Below are 19,706 nucleotides of genomic sequence, written 5' to 3' on the forward strand. Positions count from 1 at the left end.
CTGGCTTTAACCTGTTTTACCTGTCGCCTTCAGGGAGGTGCTACAGGTGCATCAAATTAACCACTCTGTAGCAGTAGTTTCAAACTGGGGGGTGGGCTTGGCTTGCTCAGAACCACTCCAGAGGGGCATAGATGACCAGAGGAAATAAAGGAAAACTTAGTTCAGTGAACATTTCTTATGTAGGAAACATAAACAAGTGTTTGCTGTTGCTATCGACATTATTTCACCAAAATTCAACTCTACAAAAATTACTAATCTACAACAATTCTATATTCTATTTTCTGTTCTTCTTATAATAATTGTCTCCCCTGTCTTTTTGTTTACCTTTACTTTATATTTTTATATTCTTATAGTCTACTTACTGCTCCCGGGACCTGAGTCCTAATTTCGTACCATAAACATGTGAATGTGAGCTGGTATGACAATAAAGTTCCTTGATTCCTTGATTCTCCTCTACAGAAAATGCATTTTGTGCTTGAATTATAAATCTGTAAAACTAATAAAATATGCAGTCAGTTCGTTCATCTGATCTTAATTCCATCTTTTACAGGAGGTGAACAGCTTGCAGTGGGAACTCAGCTTCAACCAGGTCCAGATGAAGAGGTCTCAGCAGTTCTGGGAGCAGAAATACAACAGGTTGGATTTACTCCACATACACTCATGTCTGCGGTATTTTTATTGGTTTATATTGTAACTTCACTGTTGTTGTTGTTGTTGCTGCTGTTGTAATCAGAATTTTGAATGAGAACAAGACTCTGACTGATAACCTGGAGGAAGGTGCGAGTGAGATCCAGCAGCTTCGAACAGAAAATTCTGGTAAATAACTTAGAATTATTTTAAGGTGAGATAGACATGTCTATGCATATACATTGTCTCCATATGGGATCAATTTCAAAAACTTCAGTGTGTGACTTCAAGACTACAATAGTAAAAATTCACTGTTGTAACCTAAAGTCCATTTAACCACATCTCATGGTCTTTATCAGCAAATTGATTTTATCAAAGCGAATTGATTGGATTGTCATCAGAAAAATTGTATGTATTTGTGTGTTTGCAGCTCTAAGCCGGCAGTGCTTGGAACTTCTCTCCATGTTGAATGTGAAGGAACAGAGAGCTTATCAAGGAACCAAACCTCAATACAGCCCAGAGAGAGACGCAAGCGTTCTGGAGGTGAGAGAGAGAGAGTAAGACAGAGAGAGAGAAGGAGGGAGCAAGACAGAGAGAGACAGAGATTGTGTAATGTCCAAACTACAAAGCACATCTTCCTTACTGTCACCAGCACATTTCATTGTTTCCTTTATAACTGTAATGGCTTGTACCAGGGTATGGGCACCCCAAAATGACTCTCTTGTACTGCCAAAAATAATGCCAAATACTATCCATCCATTTTCTATACCGCTTATCCGTCAGGATAGGGGGAGCTGGAGCCTATCCCAGCTGACTACGGGCGAGAATGCCAAATACTAACTTAATTTAAATCTTTTATTTTGAAACTACTGGTTTGTTTCTTCTTCCTTCATTTTCTATGCATGTGTGACCTTTCAATATAACTTCAAAAAGGAAAATGCAGCACAGTAACTCGATTCACTCTCTGTATTTCATGATGTTGCACTGTCTTGGTGCGTAATTGTATTATAATGTCAATTTATGCTGGTTTCAGTAATTAGCCAGCTTTGTAAAGACAACAATACTCAAGTTGATGACAACTTAGTATGATACTCTGAGCCTCACAACAACAGTAAATTATGAATTCAGTGTAAATTATGAATGTAATTAATCTAAAACCAAAGTCTAAATTCAGTTCAGTTCAGTTAATTTATATAGCGACAAATCACAACTAAGTTGTCTCATGACATTTTCCAATTAGAGCAAGTCTAGATCAGAGAGAGAATGAGAGAGAAGAGGCATAGCACAATCCATGGGAACCTCCAAGATGAGAAAGCACAAAGACTCCAGGGAAGAAAGTTACTAACATGCATTAATAGGAAATGAATGTGTCCAGAAGGAGAGTTAGAGGAGGAGAGAGAAAGTCAGTGCATCATGGGAGATCTTACCATATTTACTCTTATCTCTCGCCAGCAGCTTTAAATTGCCCTCTATGTTGCCCGCTCTGGCCCCTGGGATGCATTTGACTATGGTTGCTGGTGTCGGCTTCACATATCGCAAAACAGAATCGCCAATAACCAGGGTCGGTTTCTCAGCGGGTGTGTCGCTGAGTGGGGAAAAGCGGTTAGATACACAAAGCGGTTGGTGGTGAACCACAGGCCTTTGTTTCACACTACACTTCTTTCGAATCGCTACTCAACTTCCCTGACTTCCCGGCTGCTCGGGGGCTGCCGGGGGGCGGCTGACATCAGCTAAGGCAGGTCGGTCCGCACAGGCTAACTGCTGCTGGCTAGCTGTCGGGACTAATGGACTATGATCTACAGTACGAAGCCGGGCCTCTAACTCAGTTAGCCTCGCCTCCAAGGCTATGAATAAGCTACACTTTCTACACATCTCACTCTCACTAAAGGAGGCAGAGGAATAGCTAAACATTTCACACACCTTACAGAAGACGGGAGAGGGAGAGGCAGAGGGAGAGTGAGTGGAAGAAGCCATGTTAGCACTAAGCTAAGCTGAGCTGAGCGACAGAGACAGAACGAGGATTGGGAGAGGAAAGAATCCAGAGGATCGTGCAGTTAATAAAGTTTTCCTAAAGTGCTTGTGTACTTATATGTCAAAACCAACCACAGTGAAAGCTAACACAAAGTATGTCGACTGAAGTAAATCCACACCACTGAGCACCAAACGCAAGCAAGTGAATGAGTAGGACAGAACAGAAACAGGAAGTGACGCAATACGTTACCCAACCGTCAGAGGTCGTCGAGGGACATCCATCCTCAAAACATAACTTTGGTAGGCAGCTCTAGTCGCTCAATAATTAGATGCCAGAAACACCTCAACTGGCGCCTCTTGATGCGGAGGAGCAGTGGCTCTACTCTGTGCTGCTCCAGGAGCTCCTCCCAGGGCTCAGAGTAGTTCATTTCATGTCTAAATCCATTTACATTTTGGATCATAATTTCTGAACTATGCGGAGTTTTCCCATATTCATGCATTTAAGATGTTTTTCTTTACAGACACAGTCTGTATTTTTTCATAATTTCCCAAAAAAATGCCATGCACATTTTATCATTTATATGCCATTCATTATTTTCCTGAACCAACTCTAACAATGCTTGTCAATCATCTGGCTAGACTGAAACTGAAACTACAATAAGGTAACAAAACATCAGTGTATTTGTAGTATTTAGGAACAAGAGGGACATTTTCAGCTGTTTTATAAACAATGGAAACGGAAGCAGAATGAAAACTGGCACGAAGTTATGTACATAACGCACTGAAGGTGCATAAATAGAAGATGATTGATCGTCTCTGTGTTCTCTAGATGGCAGTGTTGGGAGCTTGCCGGTGTCTTGGTGTTGCTGAAGCTTGTCCATGCAGTCGGACTGCTGCTGCCAGCAGGAAACAGCTCATCCAGCTGCAAGAGGAGGTAAACTCTATATTATAACTTCACCTGTGCTGAGCTCTGTCTTTTTCTTGTTTTTGCTCTCAAACCATCATTCATAAGATGTTATTAGGGGGCACACATTAAAAAGCCTGGCTAGGAGGTGTGTCAGATGTAACATCAGTCCTTGTTTTCAGTTCAGCTTTTCTTTATCTTGCTTTGTCAGGTAAAATAACAACAATTGCAAATTGTAAGATATGGACAGACATTTAGTTTGAAACATTCAAAGAATGAACTAACATTATGAACATAATGTGAAGGAACAGCGGTGTCAGATATGTCTATGTCTATATGAGCAGTGAATTTGCAGCAAGTTTCACAGGGTCTCTTAGTGTTTAGTCTGGTAAGTGAAGAAAACAAACTCACAGAATATTAAGAAAGCAGATATTCTTACTCATATGTTTCTTGCTGTTCTATACAATCACCTTCTGAATTCAGATTTTTCTCTTTTACCAAATATGAGTTTCTTTGCCTTGTAAACAGACTTCATTCAAACAAGACATAGAAAACTTAAAAGTCAACATAACTGTCTTGGTTTGTAGTTCCATAGATTTTCAATGAGTATGATGTTTAAGTATATCAACATTTTTATTTATTCATATATAAAAATGCTGATTCCAGACTAGTTTCTTTGCCCAGAGGAAAATTATGTCAAACTGTCCTCCCTTGTGCAGAGCTGGGTAGAGCTGAGCACTGCTCCCTGCTGTTACTCCCATCAAGGTTCCAAGGTCACAGTCCAATCCGGCAGTAGCAAATGGTGCCTATAGCTGCAGCCAAACCTAACTACAGCAAACAGCAGTAAGCAGCACTTTGGCAGTTAATTTGAATTCTGGCCATATGTGACAAATTGACCCTTTCTAGTTTGAAACTACTTTCTGACAACTAATGCTGAAAATCCATTTCAATCTAATTTTAGATTAACTTCATTGAGTTAACTTTTTGTTAGCTAGCATGTGCTGGAGATGTTGAGTTTATTTCAACAGTAGCTTCTTGTGTCGACCACCTCTACATTAGCGGCAGTTTTTGGAATTTTTTACTGGGGTGTCCCATGGATGGCAAAAAGATGTCTAGAGATGGCCACTGTCCGTTGATTTCAATTTCAGTTTTCAATTCAGTTTTTTCAATTCAGTTTTATTTAAGTGCAGAGCAGTGCAGAGCAGGAGCAGCAGGATCCAGGCAGGGCCATAGAGGGCTCAGGATCCAGCAGCGGTACCAGGCCTCAGGAGGGCGGGGTAGGAGATTCTGAATCCAGCAACATGCTCCGGAAGTGCTAAGGAAAGAACGAGCACAAGAGCTCTGGGGGAGAGGGCAAGTTAGTACTGTACTGGTGATGGTGATGATGAGTGAGTCCCCCTGCTCTGAAAGCTCGGTGTCTAAGGATCTCCCCCAGCAATCTAAACCTATAGCAGCATAACTAGGGGTTGGTCTAACTATAGGCTTTGTCAAAAAGGAGGGTTTTAAGTCTACTCTTAAACATAGAGAGGGTGTCTGCTGTCCGAACTGAGGCTGGTAATTGGTTCCACAGAAGAGGAGCTTGATAACTGAAGGCCCTGGCTCCATATTTACATTTGGAGATTCGTGGTATTACCAGTAAGTCTGAATCTAAGGAACGCAGCACCCTAGTGGGCTGATATGGTTCAATGAGATCAGTGATATATGATGGTGTCAGACCATGCACGGCTTTGTGGGTTAGGAGAAGGATCTTAAATTCTACTCTAAATTTTACTGGAAGCCAATGTAGAGAGGCCAGCACAGGTGAAATGTGGTCACGCCACTTAGTTTTAGTCAGGACACGAGCTGCAGAGTTCTGAATGAGCTGCAGAGTCCTGAGGGACTTTTTAGGGCATCCAGACAAAAGAGAGTTACAGTAATCCAGCCTAGAGGTAACAAAAGCATGAATGAGCTTCTCAGCAGCATCTAAGGAAAGGACATGCCTGATTTGATGTATGCATTCCTCGAGATTTGCTTTATGTGAGTGTTGAAAGACACTCAAAGCTAATACCCAGGTTCTTTACAATGGTGCTAGAGGCAGGAGCTAGTCTGTTATGAAAGGGTATATCATTAGCTAAAGATTGTCTAAGGTGTTTTGGACCAACTAGTAGAACCTCAGTTTTGTCTGAGTTCAACAGAAGAAAGTTGTGGGTCATCCAGGACTTAATATCTGCAACACGGGATTGCAGTTGTATTAGCTGATTGCTTTCATCTGGCAGCTGGGTGTCGTCAGCATAACAGTAAAATTTTATAGAGTGCTTTCTGATCACATTGCCTAATGGTTCCATTTATACCAATTTGATTTTCTAGTCTCTGTAAAAGAATCTGGTGGTCAACAGTATCAAATGCAGCACTGAGGTCCAGAAGGACAAGTACTGAAACACAGTCCTGGTCAGAGGCCATTAACAGGTCGTTGGTGACTTTTACTAGTGCGGTCTCTGTGCTGTGATGTTCCCTAAAACCTGACTGAAAGACTTTGAATAGGCTGTTACTGAGATACTTGCACAGCTGACTGGCGACGACTTTCTCCAAAATTTTTGAAGTGAAGACCAGGTTGGAGATAGGCCTATAGTTTGCTAAAACTCCTGGATCAAGAGTGGGCTTTTTTAGCAGAAGTTTGATTACAGCAACTTTAAACTTCTGTGGGACATAGCCTGATGACAGGGACAAATTAATAATGTCTAGTAAGGAGGTGCCAAGTAAAGGGAACACTTCTTAAGTAGCCAAGTAGGAATAGGATCTAAGAGACAGGTTGTGGATTTAGAGGAGGAAACGATAGAAGCCAATTGTTGATGGTTGATAGGAAGAAATGAGTTCAGGTATGTATCTTAGTGGTTATCTCTAATGCGGCTCCATTGACAGACAATTTTGTGGTAGGTGATGCTAGGAGGTCTTGAATGTTATCTCTAATGGTTACATTTTTTTCATGAAAGAAGTTCATGAAATCACTGCTACTGAGATATGGAGGAATGGATTGCTCAATAGAGTTATGACTCTGGGTCAGCCTGGCTACAGTGCTGAATAGAAACCTGGGGCAGTTCTTATTTTCTTCTATGAGTGATGAGTAATAATTGGCTCTGACTGTACGGAGTGCTTTGTATGTTTTTAGACTATCTTGCCAGGCCTGATAGAATTCATCCTTTTTTGTTGAACGCCATTTCTTCTCTATGTGTCATGATCTTTGCTTTAACTCGCGTGTTTCCTGGGTGTACCACGGAACAGAACTTCTTCTAGTTAAATTCTTTTTAGATAGAGGCACAATTAGGTTGAGCATGCTGTGCAATGAGTCTGCAATGCTATCAACAAAGTTATCAATGTCATGGCAACTAGGGGTAGTGCATGAGTCCTCTGACACGCTGAGCCTGGGTATTGTACTAAGAATCGACGGAACAGCTTCCTTAAATTTGGCTATGGCATTATCAGACTGACATCTAGTGAGAGTGCTTCTGCTCGGTTTTGTGCAATCAGCTAAAAGAACATCAAAAGTTAAATGATGGTCAGACAAAACTGAATTCTGAATTCCCGACCCATTTCTGACATGGCGACTGTAACTAGAAAAAGGAAAGTTGACTGTGAGGGCCGCCGCTTCCAGGACAAGTGGAAATTGGAGTATTTTTTCACCGAAATCCGCAACAACTGCGTCAGCCTAATTTGCCAAGAGACTGTGGCTGTTTTCAAGGAATACAATATCAAGAGGCACTACCAGACGAAACATGCTAACTACGACAAGCTAACTGGAAACCAACGCGGTGAAAAGGTGAAGCAACTGGAAGCTGTTTTAACGGCGCAGCAGCGCTTTTTCACAAGAGCCCGCGAGTCAAATGAAAATGCTACAAAGGCGAGCTACGAGGTGGCGACGCTGATTGCCAAGCACTGCAAACCATTCACTGAGGGTGAATTTATTAAAGACTGTATAATGAAAATGGTCGAGAAAATTTGTCCTGCGAAGAAGCAAGAGTTTGCCAATATTTGCCTGGCTCGTAACACTGTGGTACGGAGAATTGAAGATGTTTCATTAGATATTAAGAGACAATTAGAAGCAAAAGGAACTGAGTTTGACTTTTTTTCGTTAGCCTGCGATGAAAGCACGGATGCATCCGACACCGCTCAGTTACTGATTTTTTTGAGAGGAGTGGACAATGACATGAACGTGAGTGAAGAGCTTCTGGATCTCCAGAGTCTGAAGGACCAAACAAGAGGGACAGATTTATTTGCTTCTGTTTGTTCTGCCGTAGATGATCTCAAACTGCAGTGGAATAAAGTCACTGGGATTATTACAGACGGTGCACCTGCCATGACTGGGGAGCGGAATGGATTATCAACCCTTGTCTGCAACAAAGTCAGCGAAGAAGGAGGCAGAGCCATTAAACTCCACTGTATTATTCACCAAGAAGTTCTCTGTGCCAAACATCTGAAATATGATAATGTTATGAAACCGGTGATAAAAGCAATTAATTCTATTCACTCCAAAGCGCTGTGCCACCGCCAGTTTCAGCAGTTTCTTCTTGACATCCAGGCTGAATACGGAGATGTTTTGTATCACAACGACGTAAGATGTCTCAGTCGGGGGTCTGCACTGCAGCGTTTCTACGCTCTCAGGGAGGAAATTGGACAGTTCTTGACAAAAAAGGGACAACCGATGCCACAACTTTCTGATCCTGTTTGGCTGGCTGATTTGGGATTTTTGGTTGACATAACGAGACATCTGAATGCGCTGAACATAAGCCTTCAAGGGCAAAATGCAGTGGTAAGCCAACTGTATTCACACATCAAGGCATTTCGGACCAAGCTACTACTTTTCCAAAGGCACCTGTCACAGGCGCAGCCCAATACCACACATTTCCCATCGCTGCGGGAAATTATGACCAGTCTCCCACAGAACAATATAAGTGCGCAAATGGCAAAGTACGTAGCAGACATCTCATCTCTGGCTGAGGAGTTTCAAAACCGCTTTCGGGACTTTGCAGCTATTGAAAAGGAGATCACGCTTTTTTCCTCTCCTTTCTCCGTGGACCCTGATGACGCTCCAGACCACCTGCAGCTGGAGCTCGTTGAGCTGCAGTGTGACGCCGAGTGTCGCGGTCGGCACCAACAGCTCCCTCTTGTCAACTTCTACCGCCAGCTGGATGAAGGCAGGTTCCAAGAAATGCGAACATTTGCTAAGAAAATGCTGAGCTTGTTTGGCTCCACATACTTGTGTGAGAAGACATTCTCCCTTATGAACATTAACAAGGGCAGCGTGAGGACGAGACTAAGTGACTCTCACCTGCGTGACGTCTTGCGCATCAAAACGACTGTTCTTGAGCCAGACCTGGACTACATACTGCAGTCGAGATCCCAGTATCACCCTTCACATTAGTGCAGGCAAGACATTTGTTTATTCCTGAGCTGAATAAATTCTTAAATCTCAGTTAATTGATTTTTTTTTTGATGGTCAAAGCCACAGTTTTGAATATGCAGTGATCACTGTCTTGAATTTATTTTACAGTGAGCATATAATAGCGAATAATATGTAATGCTTCAGATAAACTTGGATGTCAGTAATCTCCATAAGTGTTTTTTTTCCAGACAGACTTTTTGTTCATTTTATTGTGGTCTGTGATTTTGTTAAAAGTTTTTTTTTTTTTTTAAAATGGAAAAAAATGAAGTCTGCCATTTGCAATAAATATATATAATCATAAAATAGTTCATTTGTATTTAATGTTAATGGTTCAAAGAATGTCAGGCTGAATAGTCGGCCCTCACACATTTTCAGCTTACCAAATCTGGCCCTCTTTGTAAAAAGTTTGGACACCCCTGTGCTAACACAAGGTCTAGGGTGTGGTTGAAGCAGTGAGTGGGTTCATGCACACATTGACAGAAGCCAATTGTTTCTAGTATGGAATTGAATGCAGTAGCCAAGCTATCATTAACCACATCTACGTGGATGTTAAAGTCACCAGTGATTACAACTTTATCTGATTTAAGGACCAGGCTTGACAGGAACTCCGGAAATTCTGATAAGAATTCAGAATATGGGCAGTAGTAGTGCGCAGATGAGCTCTAATATGGACAACAACGAAAGAGCTTTAACAGAACAAGAATCTAGAGCAGAGCAGTGTAACAATGCAACGCTTAGCACAGCGCACGACAAACAGGAAATGACGGAGTACGGTCACCTGAACATGTCAGAAACTCGCTGGAAAGCAGCAGTAGCAGAAAGCAGTACTAGTAGAGTGTAGCAGCACTCGGCTAGTGATTTCAATTTATTCATATAGCACCTTATACAATCAAAATCATCTCTAGATGCTTTACAGAGACCCAGAGCCTGAACCTCAGAGCAAGCAGACAGTGGCAAGGAAAAACTCCCTTTTAACAGGAAGAAACCTTGAGCAGGACCCGACTTGCAATGGAGAACTATCCTGCTGATAGTCAGCCGGGTGAAGGGGGGGAAAGAAGAGGTAGACAGGACAGAGAGGATGAAAGAGAGAGAGAGAGAGAGAGAGAGAGAGAGAGAGAGAAACATACATGCAATAAACATCATAAATTACAAAGGACAAACATGACAGGTTGTTATAATTGGAATTCTGAAGACTATGTATTGTATGTATTTGTTTTTTTAGTTGATATGTTGTTTAAGTTAGTTATATTAGCACTACATAGAAGAACAACATGGGCAGATGTTGATAGTAGACATTGGGTTTGTCAGAGGGTTGGATGGAGTTCAGCATGTAGATCTGGATGGAGAGAGACCTGCAGAAAGATACACAGAGAGAAAGAAAGGGAGGGAGAGACACAAAACTACGAGGAGAACTGGACACACAGTTAGTTTTATGTTATTTGTAATAGGCTAACAAATAAAGGATAAAAATGAATAGGCCACATGCATACACAGCACTGCAGGCTAAAGATGTAATAATAATAATAGTAATTATATGAACAGAACCGATAACAAAGGACAGCCCTGGTGGAGTCTAGCCCTGGCTGAGAACAAATTGACATGGCTGGCAATGCAAACCAAGTTTTCTCTTCAACAATACAAAGATTGGATGGCCTGTAACATCCAGCCAGATATTCCCAGAGAACCCCTGCACGGGATACTTTGAGAGACATGGCTCAAGCTTTTTCCAAGTCCACAAAACACATGAAGACTGGTTGGGCAAACTCCCGATCCCCCTCCAGCACCCTCACGAGGCTGTAGAGCTGGCTCAGTGTTCTAAAACCAGGGCGAAAACTGCATTGTTCCTCTTGAATCCAAGGCTCGACTAAAGGACAGACTCTCCCCAGCATAGACCTTCCCAGGTAGGATGAGAAGTGTGATCCCTAATTGGAAAACACCCTCTGGACCCTTTCTTATAAAGGGGCCCACCACCCCGGCTTGGCCCTGTCCCTGATGTTCACGCAACATTGCAGAGACGTGTCAGCGGTGACAGCCCCACAACATCCAGAGCCTTGAAAAACTGACGGATTTCATCCACCTCTTGGGCACAGCTACTGTGGAGTTGTTTAACTGCCTCAGTGACTTCTTCTCTAGTGATGGGAGAGATAACCCCCGAGTCCCCTGCCTCTGTTTCCTCCGTGGAATATGTACCGGTGGGATTAAGGAGATCCTCAAAGTTTTCCTTCCACTATCAGACGGCACATGGTCCACTTGAATTCCATGTACCCCCACCATGCAGTCAAAGATCGGCCTTGGTGGGAGTTGAAGACAATACTAACACAGTCCACATCCTCCCGTTCCACCTGATCTAATTCACCGACAGGTGGTGATCAGTTGACAGCTCTCCTCCTCTCTTCATCCGAGTGTCCAGAACATACAGCTGCAAATCCACTACAAAGTCGATCACTGACCTGCAACCTTAGGTTCTGTTCAAAATTTGTATGGACAGAATTGATGTGGTAGTGCCCAAAAGAACAAGATCGCAAATACAAGTGGCTGAAATGTGTTCCCTCCACAGGGTGGCTGGGCTCAGCCTTAGAGATAGGATGAGAAGTTCCGGGACATCCAGGAGGGGCTCCGAGTAGAGCCACTGCTCCTCTGCATCAGCCTGAAGCGTTGAGCATTTGGTCAGGATGACGTCCCCCTAGGGAGTTGTTTCAGGCATTTCCATCCAGGAGAAGACCACAATGGAGGGACTACATCTCTCGTCTGGCCTGGTGTCCCCACCAGACAAGCTGGTGAAAGTGGCTGGGGAGAGGACGGTTTGGGCTTCCCTGCTGAGACTGTTGCCTGGACCCTTGTAAGCAGTAGAAGACGAGACACGATAATAATGACAAGTAAATGAGCTGACATGATCTAAGCTGTAATGAAATAAACTTGCACAAACTTGCTGACTGTTATTCTTCATATTATTAAGATTAGATAACAACAGCAAAAAATCCATTCATTTTTCCATACTGCTTATCCATACAGGCTAACAAGGGGGCTGCTGACAGTGGGTGAGAGGTGGGGTATACCCTCAACTGGTTCAGTCAGTCAATCAGAGGGCCAACACACAAAGACAATCAAAAAAGACACACGCTCAAATACTCAAACCTAGGTACAGTAGCCAGTTAACGTAATGCGCATGTTTTTAGGATTGTGGGAGGAAGCCGGAAGTCGGAGTATCCAGAGAAAATCCACTCAGGTACAGGGAGAAGATGCAAACTCTGCAGACAAGGGCCCAAACTGGGAGCCCTCTTGCTATGATCTGATAGTGTTAATCACTGCAACATAGTGCCACCCTAGAGCAGAAAAAAAGTAACTATGAGGAATATGACAAACCAGCAATAATCCAGAGTTTACGGATTGTTAGAAGAGGGGTAGACTTGGGCAACATGACACATGGGTCATCTTACAAGAAAATATTAGGCTACGGGTTGAAGTAAGAAAGATCTGCAAGTGACATATGTCAAATAGCATGTCTTTACCACAAGGTTCTCTAATTACTGTGGCATTCAGATTTACCCGTGAGACGATTTCGTTCAATTTTTTTCAATAATGTCTTTTTCTAAACATAAAAAAATGGTCGACCTGCAGCACGCTAAGTTTATTGACAAGTAGACAACTGATTTTTTATGAGACTGCTAACAGTTCCATATTTAAGGGGGGAAGCCGTGTGTGTGTGTGAAAATGTAAATTGTGTGTTTTTTCCAGCTGGAAGCTCAGTGTGCAAGGAAAGAAGAAGCATTGATGGTTGCAGATGCTTTTCGCATTGCCTTTGAACAGCAGCTGAGGAAACGAAGCGAGCACTTCCTGCTGCTGGCTGAGGCCAACATCGTAAAATCCCATCATGACAAGGCTGAAGGTAAGTTTGCACTCAGCACAGTATGCTACATTAGATCAAAGTAGGTATTTAGGTTAATCCGTCAGGCAGGGGATGCTACCCAGTCCATGAATTTCTAGACCAAATTCACATACTTGTAGACAAAACAAGACAACTATAGCCCATTTTTACAAGCAGTACAAGCACTGAGGAAAAACTCCCAGAAGAAACCTTTAACATGGAAAAAATGAGAGCAACCTCAGGGTGAGCAACAGAGGAGGTATCCATCACCCAAGATGGGCAGACGTGCAATGGATGTTGTACTGGCAGGAAAGCAGTTAACAACATGAAATAGGGGATAGATGGGGAATGTTCAGTCAGGGAAGAGCTGATGGAGGCAGCTCCTGGTGGGAAGGCTAGACCATGAACAGGGAAAGCAGGAGCAGCAGGTTGGCTAATGAGCAGGGACAGCAGGCAGGGTAGAAGCAGAGGGGAGGAGGTCATGTAGGTGAAGGTCTGGAGAAATCTGTGAAGACACAGATAGAGTACAAGACACCAAGGCAAGACTACAAAGTATAACAGATAAAGATGGAACAGCAAATGTGTTGAAGGAGAGGAGAGGAGAGGAGAGGAGAGGAGAGGAGAGGAGAGGAGATGGCTCCCTCTATTCTGATGTGTCCCCCAGCAGCCTAAGCCTATGGCATCTTAGCTGTAAAATGGTTCAGACTTACCTGAGCCAGACCTAACTAAAAGCTCTATCATAAAGGAATGTTTTTAGCCTGGACTTAAAAGTGGAGAGAGTGCCTGCCTCTCTGACCTATGGAGAGAGTTGGTTCCACAGTAGTGGAGTACGGTAGCTAAAGGCTCTACCTTCCAGTCTGTTTTTAGAGATACTGGGAACCACTAGCAGACCTGCTTTCTGGGAGCGAAGTGTTCTACTGGGGCAACAAGGAACAATGAGGTCCTTAAGATGGGATGGAGCTTTGTTTTTGAGAGCCTTATAAGTCAATAGAAGGATTTTGAAGTCTGTCCTACAGGAAGCCAGTGGAGTAAGGCTAAAACAGGTGAGATATGTGCTCTCTTATTAACTCCTGTCAGTACTCTCGCTGCAGCAATCTGGACCAACTGGAGACTCTTCAGAAAGTTTTTAGAACATCCTGATAAGAGAGAATTATTTATTATTCTTTATTTTAACTATGCTACGGAGATGAAAGAAGGCGGTCTTAGTGATATGTGTTATATGGGAATTGAAGGACAGATCTTGATCGAAAATGACTCCAAGGTTCCTCACCGCTGTAATAGAGTTAAAGTTGATGCCATCCAGGGTGGTGGCCTGGCTAGAAAAAGAGTCAGAATCAGAATCAGAAATCAGAATCAGAAAAGACTTTATTGCCATGTAAGTGAAGAGGTTTCACATTACTAGGAATTTGTCTTGGTGATTGGTGCATACATAGAACATAACAGTAACATATAATTGAAGAATAAAATAAAATGAAAAATAAAAATAAAAATAAAATAGAATAAGGTGACACAAAATAAAATAAGTGAAATAAATATTTTTCTGGAGGTAGTTCAAAAGTAAGGTAGTGCAGGGTGGAGTATAGTGCAAGTGGGTGAGGTAGACAGTGCAAATGAACAGCAGGTGGACAGTGAATGAGCAAAATCAATTGCTAAGGTGCAGGGCAGCATGTTAGTCAGTTGGTGTTCAACAGTCTAACAGCACAGGGGAAGAAACTGTACTTGTGGCGTGAGGTTTTGGTCCGAATGGACCGTAACCTCCTGCCTGAAGGGAGTTTTACAAAGAGTCCATGTCCAGGGTGAGAAGGGTCAGCTGTGATCCGACCTGCACGCCTCAGAGTCCTGGAGGTGTACAGGTCTTGGAGAGATGGAAGGCTGCAGCTGATCACCTTCTCAGCAGAGCGCACAGCACGCTGCAGTCTGTGCTTGTCCCTGGCAGTGGCCCCAGCGTACCACACGGTGATGGAAGAGGTGAGGATGGACTCAATGATGGCCGTGTAGAACTGAACCATCATCTTGGCAGGCCCCTTGAGTTTCCTCAGCTGCCGCAGGAAGAACATCCTCTGCTGGGCCCTTTTGATGAGGGAGCTGATGGTCAGCTCCCACTTGAGGTCCCGGGTGATGGTGGTACCCAGGAAGCAGAAGGAGTCCACTCGTGGAGATGGGGGTGTCTGTCAGGGTGAGGGGGAGCGATGGAGCTGGCACTTTCCGAAAGTCAATGATCATCTCCACCGTCTTCTGAGCGTTCAGCTCCAGGTGGTTGTTACAGCACCAGGACACCAGACGGTCCACCTCCCTCCTGTAGGCGGCCTCATCCCCGTCCGAGATGAGACTGATGATGTCCCTGAGATGTTTAGGTTCAAGTACAGTAACTTCTGTTTTTTCTGAATTAAGTAATAAGAAGTTAGAGGACATCAATCTTTCAGACAGTTTTCCAAATTGGTAAGGAGGCTTCTGTCATCCAGTTTTATAGATAAGTGTAGCTGTGTATCATCAGCATAGCAATGAAAATTGATGGAGTACTTCCGGATAATATTCCCTAATGGAAGCATGTAGAGAGTGAAAAGTATTGGTCCTAATACTGAACCCTGGGGTACACCATAAGTAACTTTACTGTACTCAGAGCGATTAACGTTAACAAACTGATATCGAAGGGCGAATCCTTTAATCCCATTTTCATGATCCAATCTCTGAAGTAGAATGTTGTGATCAGTGGCATCAAATGCAGCACTGAGATCTAGAAGTACAAATATGGAGACAAGACCTCTATCGAATGGTAGGAGGTGGTCGTTACAAACTTTTAGCAGTGCTATCTCAAGGAAATTCAATCGAAAGCAACTGGACTTAGATATTTGTCTTTGAAGACGTTTCACCTCTCATCCAAGAGGCTTCATCAGTTCCTGCTCGCTTGAGCAGGAACGTCTTCAGAGACAAATATCTAAGTCCAGTTGCTTTCGATTGAATTTCCTTGAGATAACCATGACCTGGATGAATGAGAATATTCACAGGCTTTTAGCAGTGCTGTTTCGGTACTGTGGTGTTCTCTAAATCCAGATTGGAAAGGTTCAAAAAGGTCGTTAGAGTGGAGATGTTGATGTACTGTAGCTTCTCTAGGACGACCTTCTCAAGGATCTTGGAAATGTGTGGAAGGCTGGATATAGGTCTGTAATTAACTAATACATCTGGGTCAAGGTTTCTTTAATAGTGGTTTGATGACAGCCACCTTAAAGGTCTGTGGTACATAACCTGTAACTAAAGAGAGATTGATCTGGTTCAGTATAAAAATGCCAACTAAGGGAAACACATTCTTAAGCAGTCTAGTTGGGACCGGGTCAAGTAGACAGATGGATGACTTGGATAAGGTAATGACTGAAGTTAAGTCTGAGAGCGGTGAATGAAGAAGCTGTCCAAACATGCTTTCGGTGTGGAGGTTGCTATAAGACTGTGTTTGGTGGAGTATTACTGTCAATCCTCGCTCTGATGTTCACAATCTTATCAGTGAAGAAAGTTAAGAAATCATCACTGCTGAGAGTTGATGCATGACTCAACAGCACTATGGTTTTTAGTCACCCACATGGAAAGAAAATATATTAAAATATATATTTTTTAGCTATGCCACATATATTTTCCAACATATGTGCACATATTCGAAATTGCCCCCCTACATATATGTCTTTCAACTATATGTAAAAACCATTTCTGGTGGTCAATCATGAATAGGCCAATTTAATGCACAAATTGACCAGAGGAAAGAATTACCTAAAGAATTTAAGTAGAACAAATAACTAGGACCCAACAAATGTTAAGTGACTCGCTACTACACTACTGACAAACGACAAGACAGTATGCACTAAGATGCTCAACTACATACAATGATGAGACAATGAATAAGTAATGCAGCAATGGAGCTTCTGCAGTGATGTTATAATGATCGGTGTGTACCAGATGCAGATGTAAATGATGGTAAGCTGTGTTCAGAAACACAGGGGAGGAATGACTAAAGCATAAAAACTTCATCATCAGGCATCATTCAGCAGCTGAGAGATGCTGGAATCAAATGAGAAATTTTAATTTTATTAGATATTATAATTCTGTTGATAGGAAATCCTAGTTTTGATCTAACACTCTCTAACATGAAGCATCAAACCCAAATCATTCCGGAAAAAGGACTGGTTTCACCTTCTGATGAGATTATTTTGTTAGAGACGAGGGGCAGTGTCTCCATGCCTGTCTCTGTTTCTCATTTTATTTGAATTTAATTGAGTTGGATTTATTTGCATGACATTTCGAATCAAGCTTGTTGCAAAAAGTTACTTTCTTTCACTCCTTTCAGACAAGTTATGCTTTCTAAGTAAGTTAGTTTCAGCATGTTCTGCGTCTTAGCATACAGTTCAGGTCCAGGTGAGGGCATGCTGGATGCTGAACAGTGGTCCAAACAAAGAATCAAGGTCAACACAGCAGGGTCCAGGGAAGAGAGATAAGAAGGTTGAGAGCAAAAATGGACTGATCCTTAGGTTTCTTCTTTGTTTTGTAACCTACTGTGAAAAGAAGGTGCGAGTGTGATGTCATCAATGTATTGAAAACTTAAAGTTAAACAAAATCAACAAATGCGTGTTCTGGCATGGTCACTGTTTCTCTCTCTTTGAGGAGGTGAGAAGACAGGAAGAGGGTGGCTTACCACACACATTCACTTGTGCACTGTGGGGGGTAACAAATTTTTATGAATACATGGCTGGTTCTTGTGGGTTCAGTTCTTACTGGTTCTATACCACAAAGCAAATCAAAATGTTAAAATCACAATTTATGTCTTCTTTCCCACGACCCTGACGGATAAGTGGTATAGAAAATGGATGGATGGATGTTTTCTCTCAGTTCCAACAAAGGTCCCATCCAATATGAAGATGGGGAGGAAGTCTTTCAGTTCATCTCTAGATTAAAAAACACTTGTACTGCAGTGAATTTTGGAATTCTTAAAGATTTATAAGGCCAACAAACTCAGTTCTGGGTGGTAGAAATTTTTTCTCATCTTAATTTATCATACTATGATGAAACACACACTTTTTTTTAATTAAAAATAAATGAAATTTAGAAAAACATTCTGCTGTACAAGAAAACATTTTAAAAGCCCCCAAATATGAAGGGGTAATGTGCAAAATACACACATACAAAGGGAAATGCTTGGGATGCTTCTCCAGAACAGGAGACCAGATTTTCCCTGTCAAACCCAGGGATGTACTGTACTGTACTGTACTGTTGTATAACACTGTGACTCATTTCTCCATGAAACCATAAATAATCATTAATTTGAGTGCCTCAATATTCCCATTTACTGTAGCAATTAGAAATGTGTCTTTTCATTCCAGGTGCTAACAAGAGTCCTCTAATCAGGGTAAGCCAGAGGTTGAGAGGACTGCTGCCTTCCAGTTTGGAGGTGAAGGTGCCTGATGATCTTTTAGAGACTCTCTACAGACTGCTGGACTTGGTTAGTATGTCCTCAAACATCTGTAGGCCTGTTATCTAGAGACCACAACAGAGACTGTGAAATATACTGGAGAGGTCATTATGTTTTACTGGGGAGGTTGACCCTCTGCAATGTAATTGTTTTCCTTCAGCCATCCCCATGTAATGGAAAATAGATGCCCTTGTTGGTGTTAAGACCTCATTATCCTCATATGTTTAAAATAAACAAGTTCAGGTTAGAGGTTAAAAGTCAAAAGTGTTTCTACCTGTTCTGAAATGCCTCACATGACAGTGGGGGAAAGGTCTATGATCATAGAGACGAAGGGGTTGTTAACAGTCAGCCAGCTGGGTGAACAGGATAGGCCTAGGTTTTTTTTCCCCTCAGCTACTCTTCTTCCTTTTCACCTCACTTATTTTAGACTTGGCAAGCTGATTACAAAATTTTATTTGCGGCCCCTGGTTTCTTCTCGCCGTCTCCCTGATCTCTCAGCAACAACTTGATAAAATGACTTGTACAAATGAGAGAAATGCCTTCCAGACAATCTCTCCCCAAAGGTATTTATGATATTGCACTTGATTACTCACAGGAGAAATAGTAGAAGATTTTGTGTGAGGAAAATCAAGATATTTTCAAAGATTCAGTGCAATATTCAGTTTTAGTAGATGAATGGTGGGTAATGGAGATCTGGGAGTAATGGCTTGGGGAGTGGTGATAGTTGGTAGAGCAAAGAGCAGTCCTTTGAGAGTGAAGGAATGATGCAGTGGTGAGCATAGCAGAGATAGAGAAGGTCAGTATAGTGACAGAGAGTGAGCAGACTACTGACAACAAGACAGGCTGACTAGCAGGCAGAGGAGATCTGAAACACATAGAAATTAGCATTAGCGCAAGGAATAATTGCAACAAACAGAGGACTTGAGTTGCAAAGTATTGGCCTAAATGTAGCAGCCATTGTGAGTAATAGAACAATCTGGCAGACGCTGGAAAGAGAGTTAAGGTTGCAGCAACTGTTGGAGCAGTTGATTAAGTGATGATTATTAGGTGTTCCAGCCAAGACAACCCAGGAAGGGAAGACAGTCAGACAAGAGTGCAGGGTAAACGCATAAACACATACAGTAGGAAAAAACTGAATGGATACCATAACAGAGGTTCAAACCTTCCTACTACACAAATGACCAGTCACTGTTCCAAAAAAAAAAAAAAAAAATCAAAAGTTGTCATACACTCAATAATTTGAATATTACTTGTTTACTCTTGGAAGCTCACTGACACCTACTTGCTGTCTAAGGAGCTGATGTGTTTTTGTGACCAATTATTTATTGAGAAGGGCATACATAAAGAAGGCATGTACATAGACACATAGTCATATTTTCATTCAAGATTCAAGATTCAAGATTCAAGAGTCTTTATTGTCATTATGCAAGCATAACGAAATTTTGTACAAGCATAATGAAATTTTGTCCTGTGC

At 42.2% G+C, this 19,706-nt stretch overlaps 1 protein-coding gene across 4 annotated transcripts in view; it reads left to right on the plus strand.

Annotated features, from left to right (window-relative positions):
• Positions 1-19,706, plus strand: part of ccdc125 (coiled-coil domain containing 125) — a 42,339-nt gene that overhangs the window by 19,883 nt on the left and 2,750 nt on the right. For all 4 annotated transcript variants that reach the window (XM_046386093.1, XM_046386096.1, XM_046386095.1 and 1 more), the window contains 6 exons: positions 551-636; positions 734-816; positions 1,058-1,170; positions 3,428-3,532; positions 12,654-12,804; positions 18,144-18,262. In XM_046386093.1, the coding sequence (XP_046242049.1) occupies positions 551-636; positions 734-816; positions 1,058-1,170; positions 3,428-3,532; positions 12,654-12,804; positions 18,144-18,262 (657 nt within the window). The remainder of the gene's footprint in view (positions 1-550; positions 637-733; positions 817-1,057; positions 1,171-3,427; positions 3,533-12,653; positions 12,805-18,143; positions 18,263-19,706) is intronic.

The sequence above is a fragment of the Scatophagus argus genome, chromosome 4, assembly GCF_020382885.2.
Source record: "Scatophagus argus isolate fScaArg1 chromosome 4, fScaArg1.pri, whole genome shotgun sequence".
Classification (NCBI taxonomy): domain Eukaryota; kingdom Metazoa; phylum Chordata; class Actinopteri; family Scatophagidae; genus Scatophagus; species Scatophagus argus.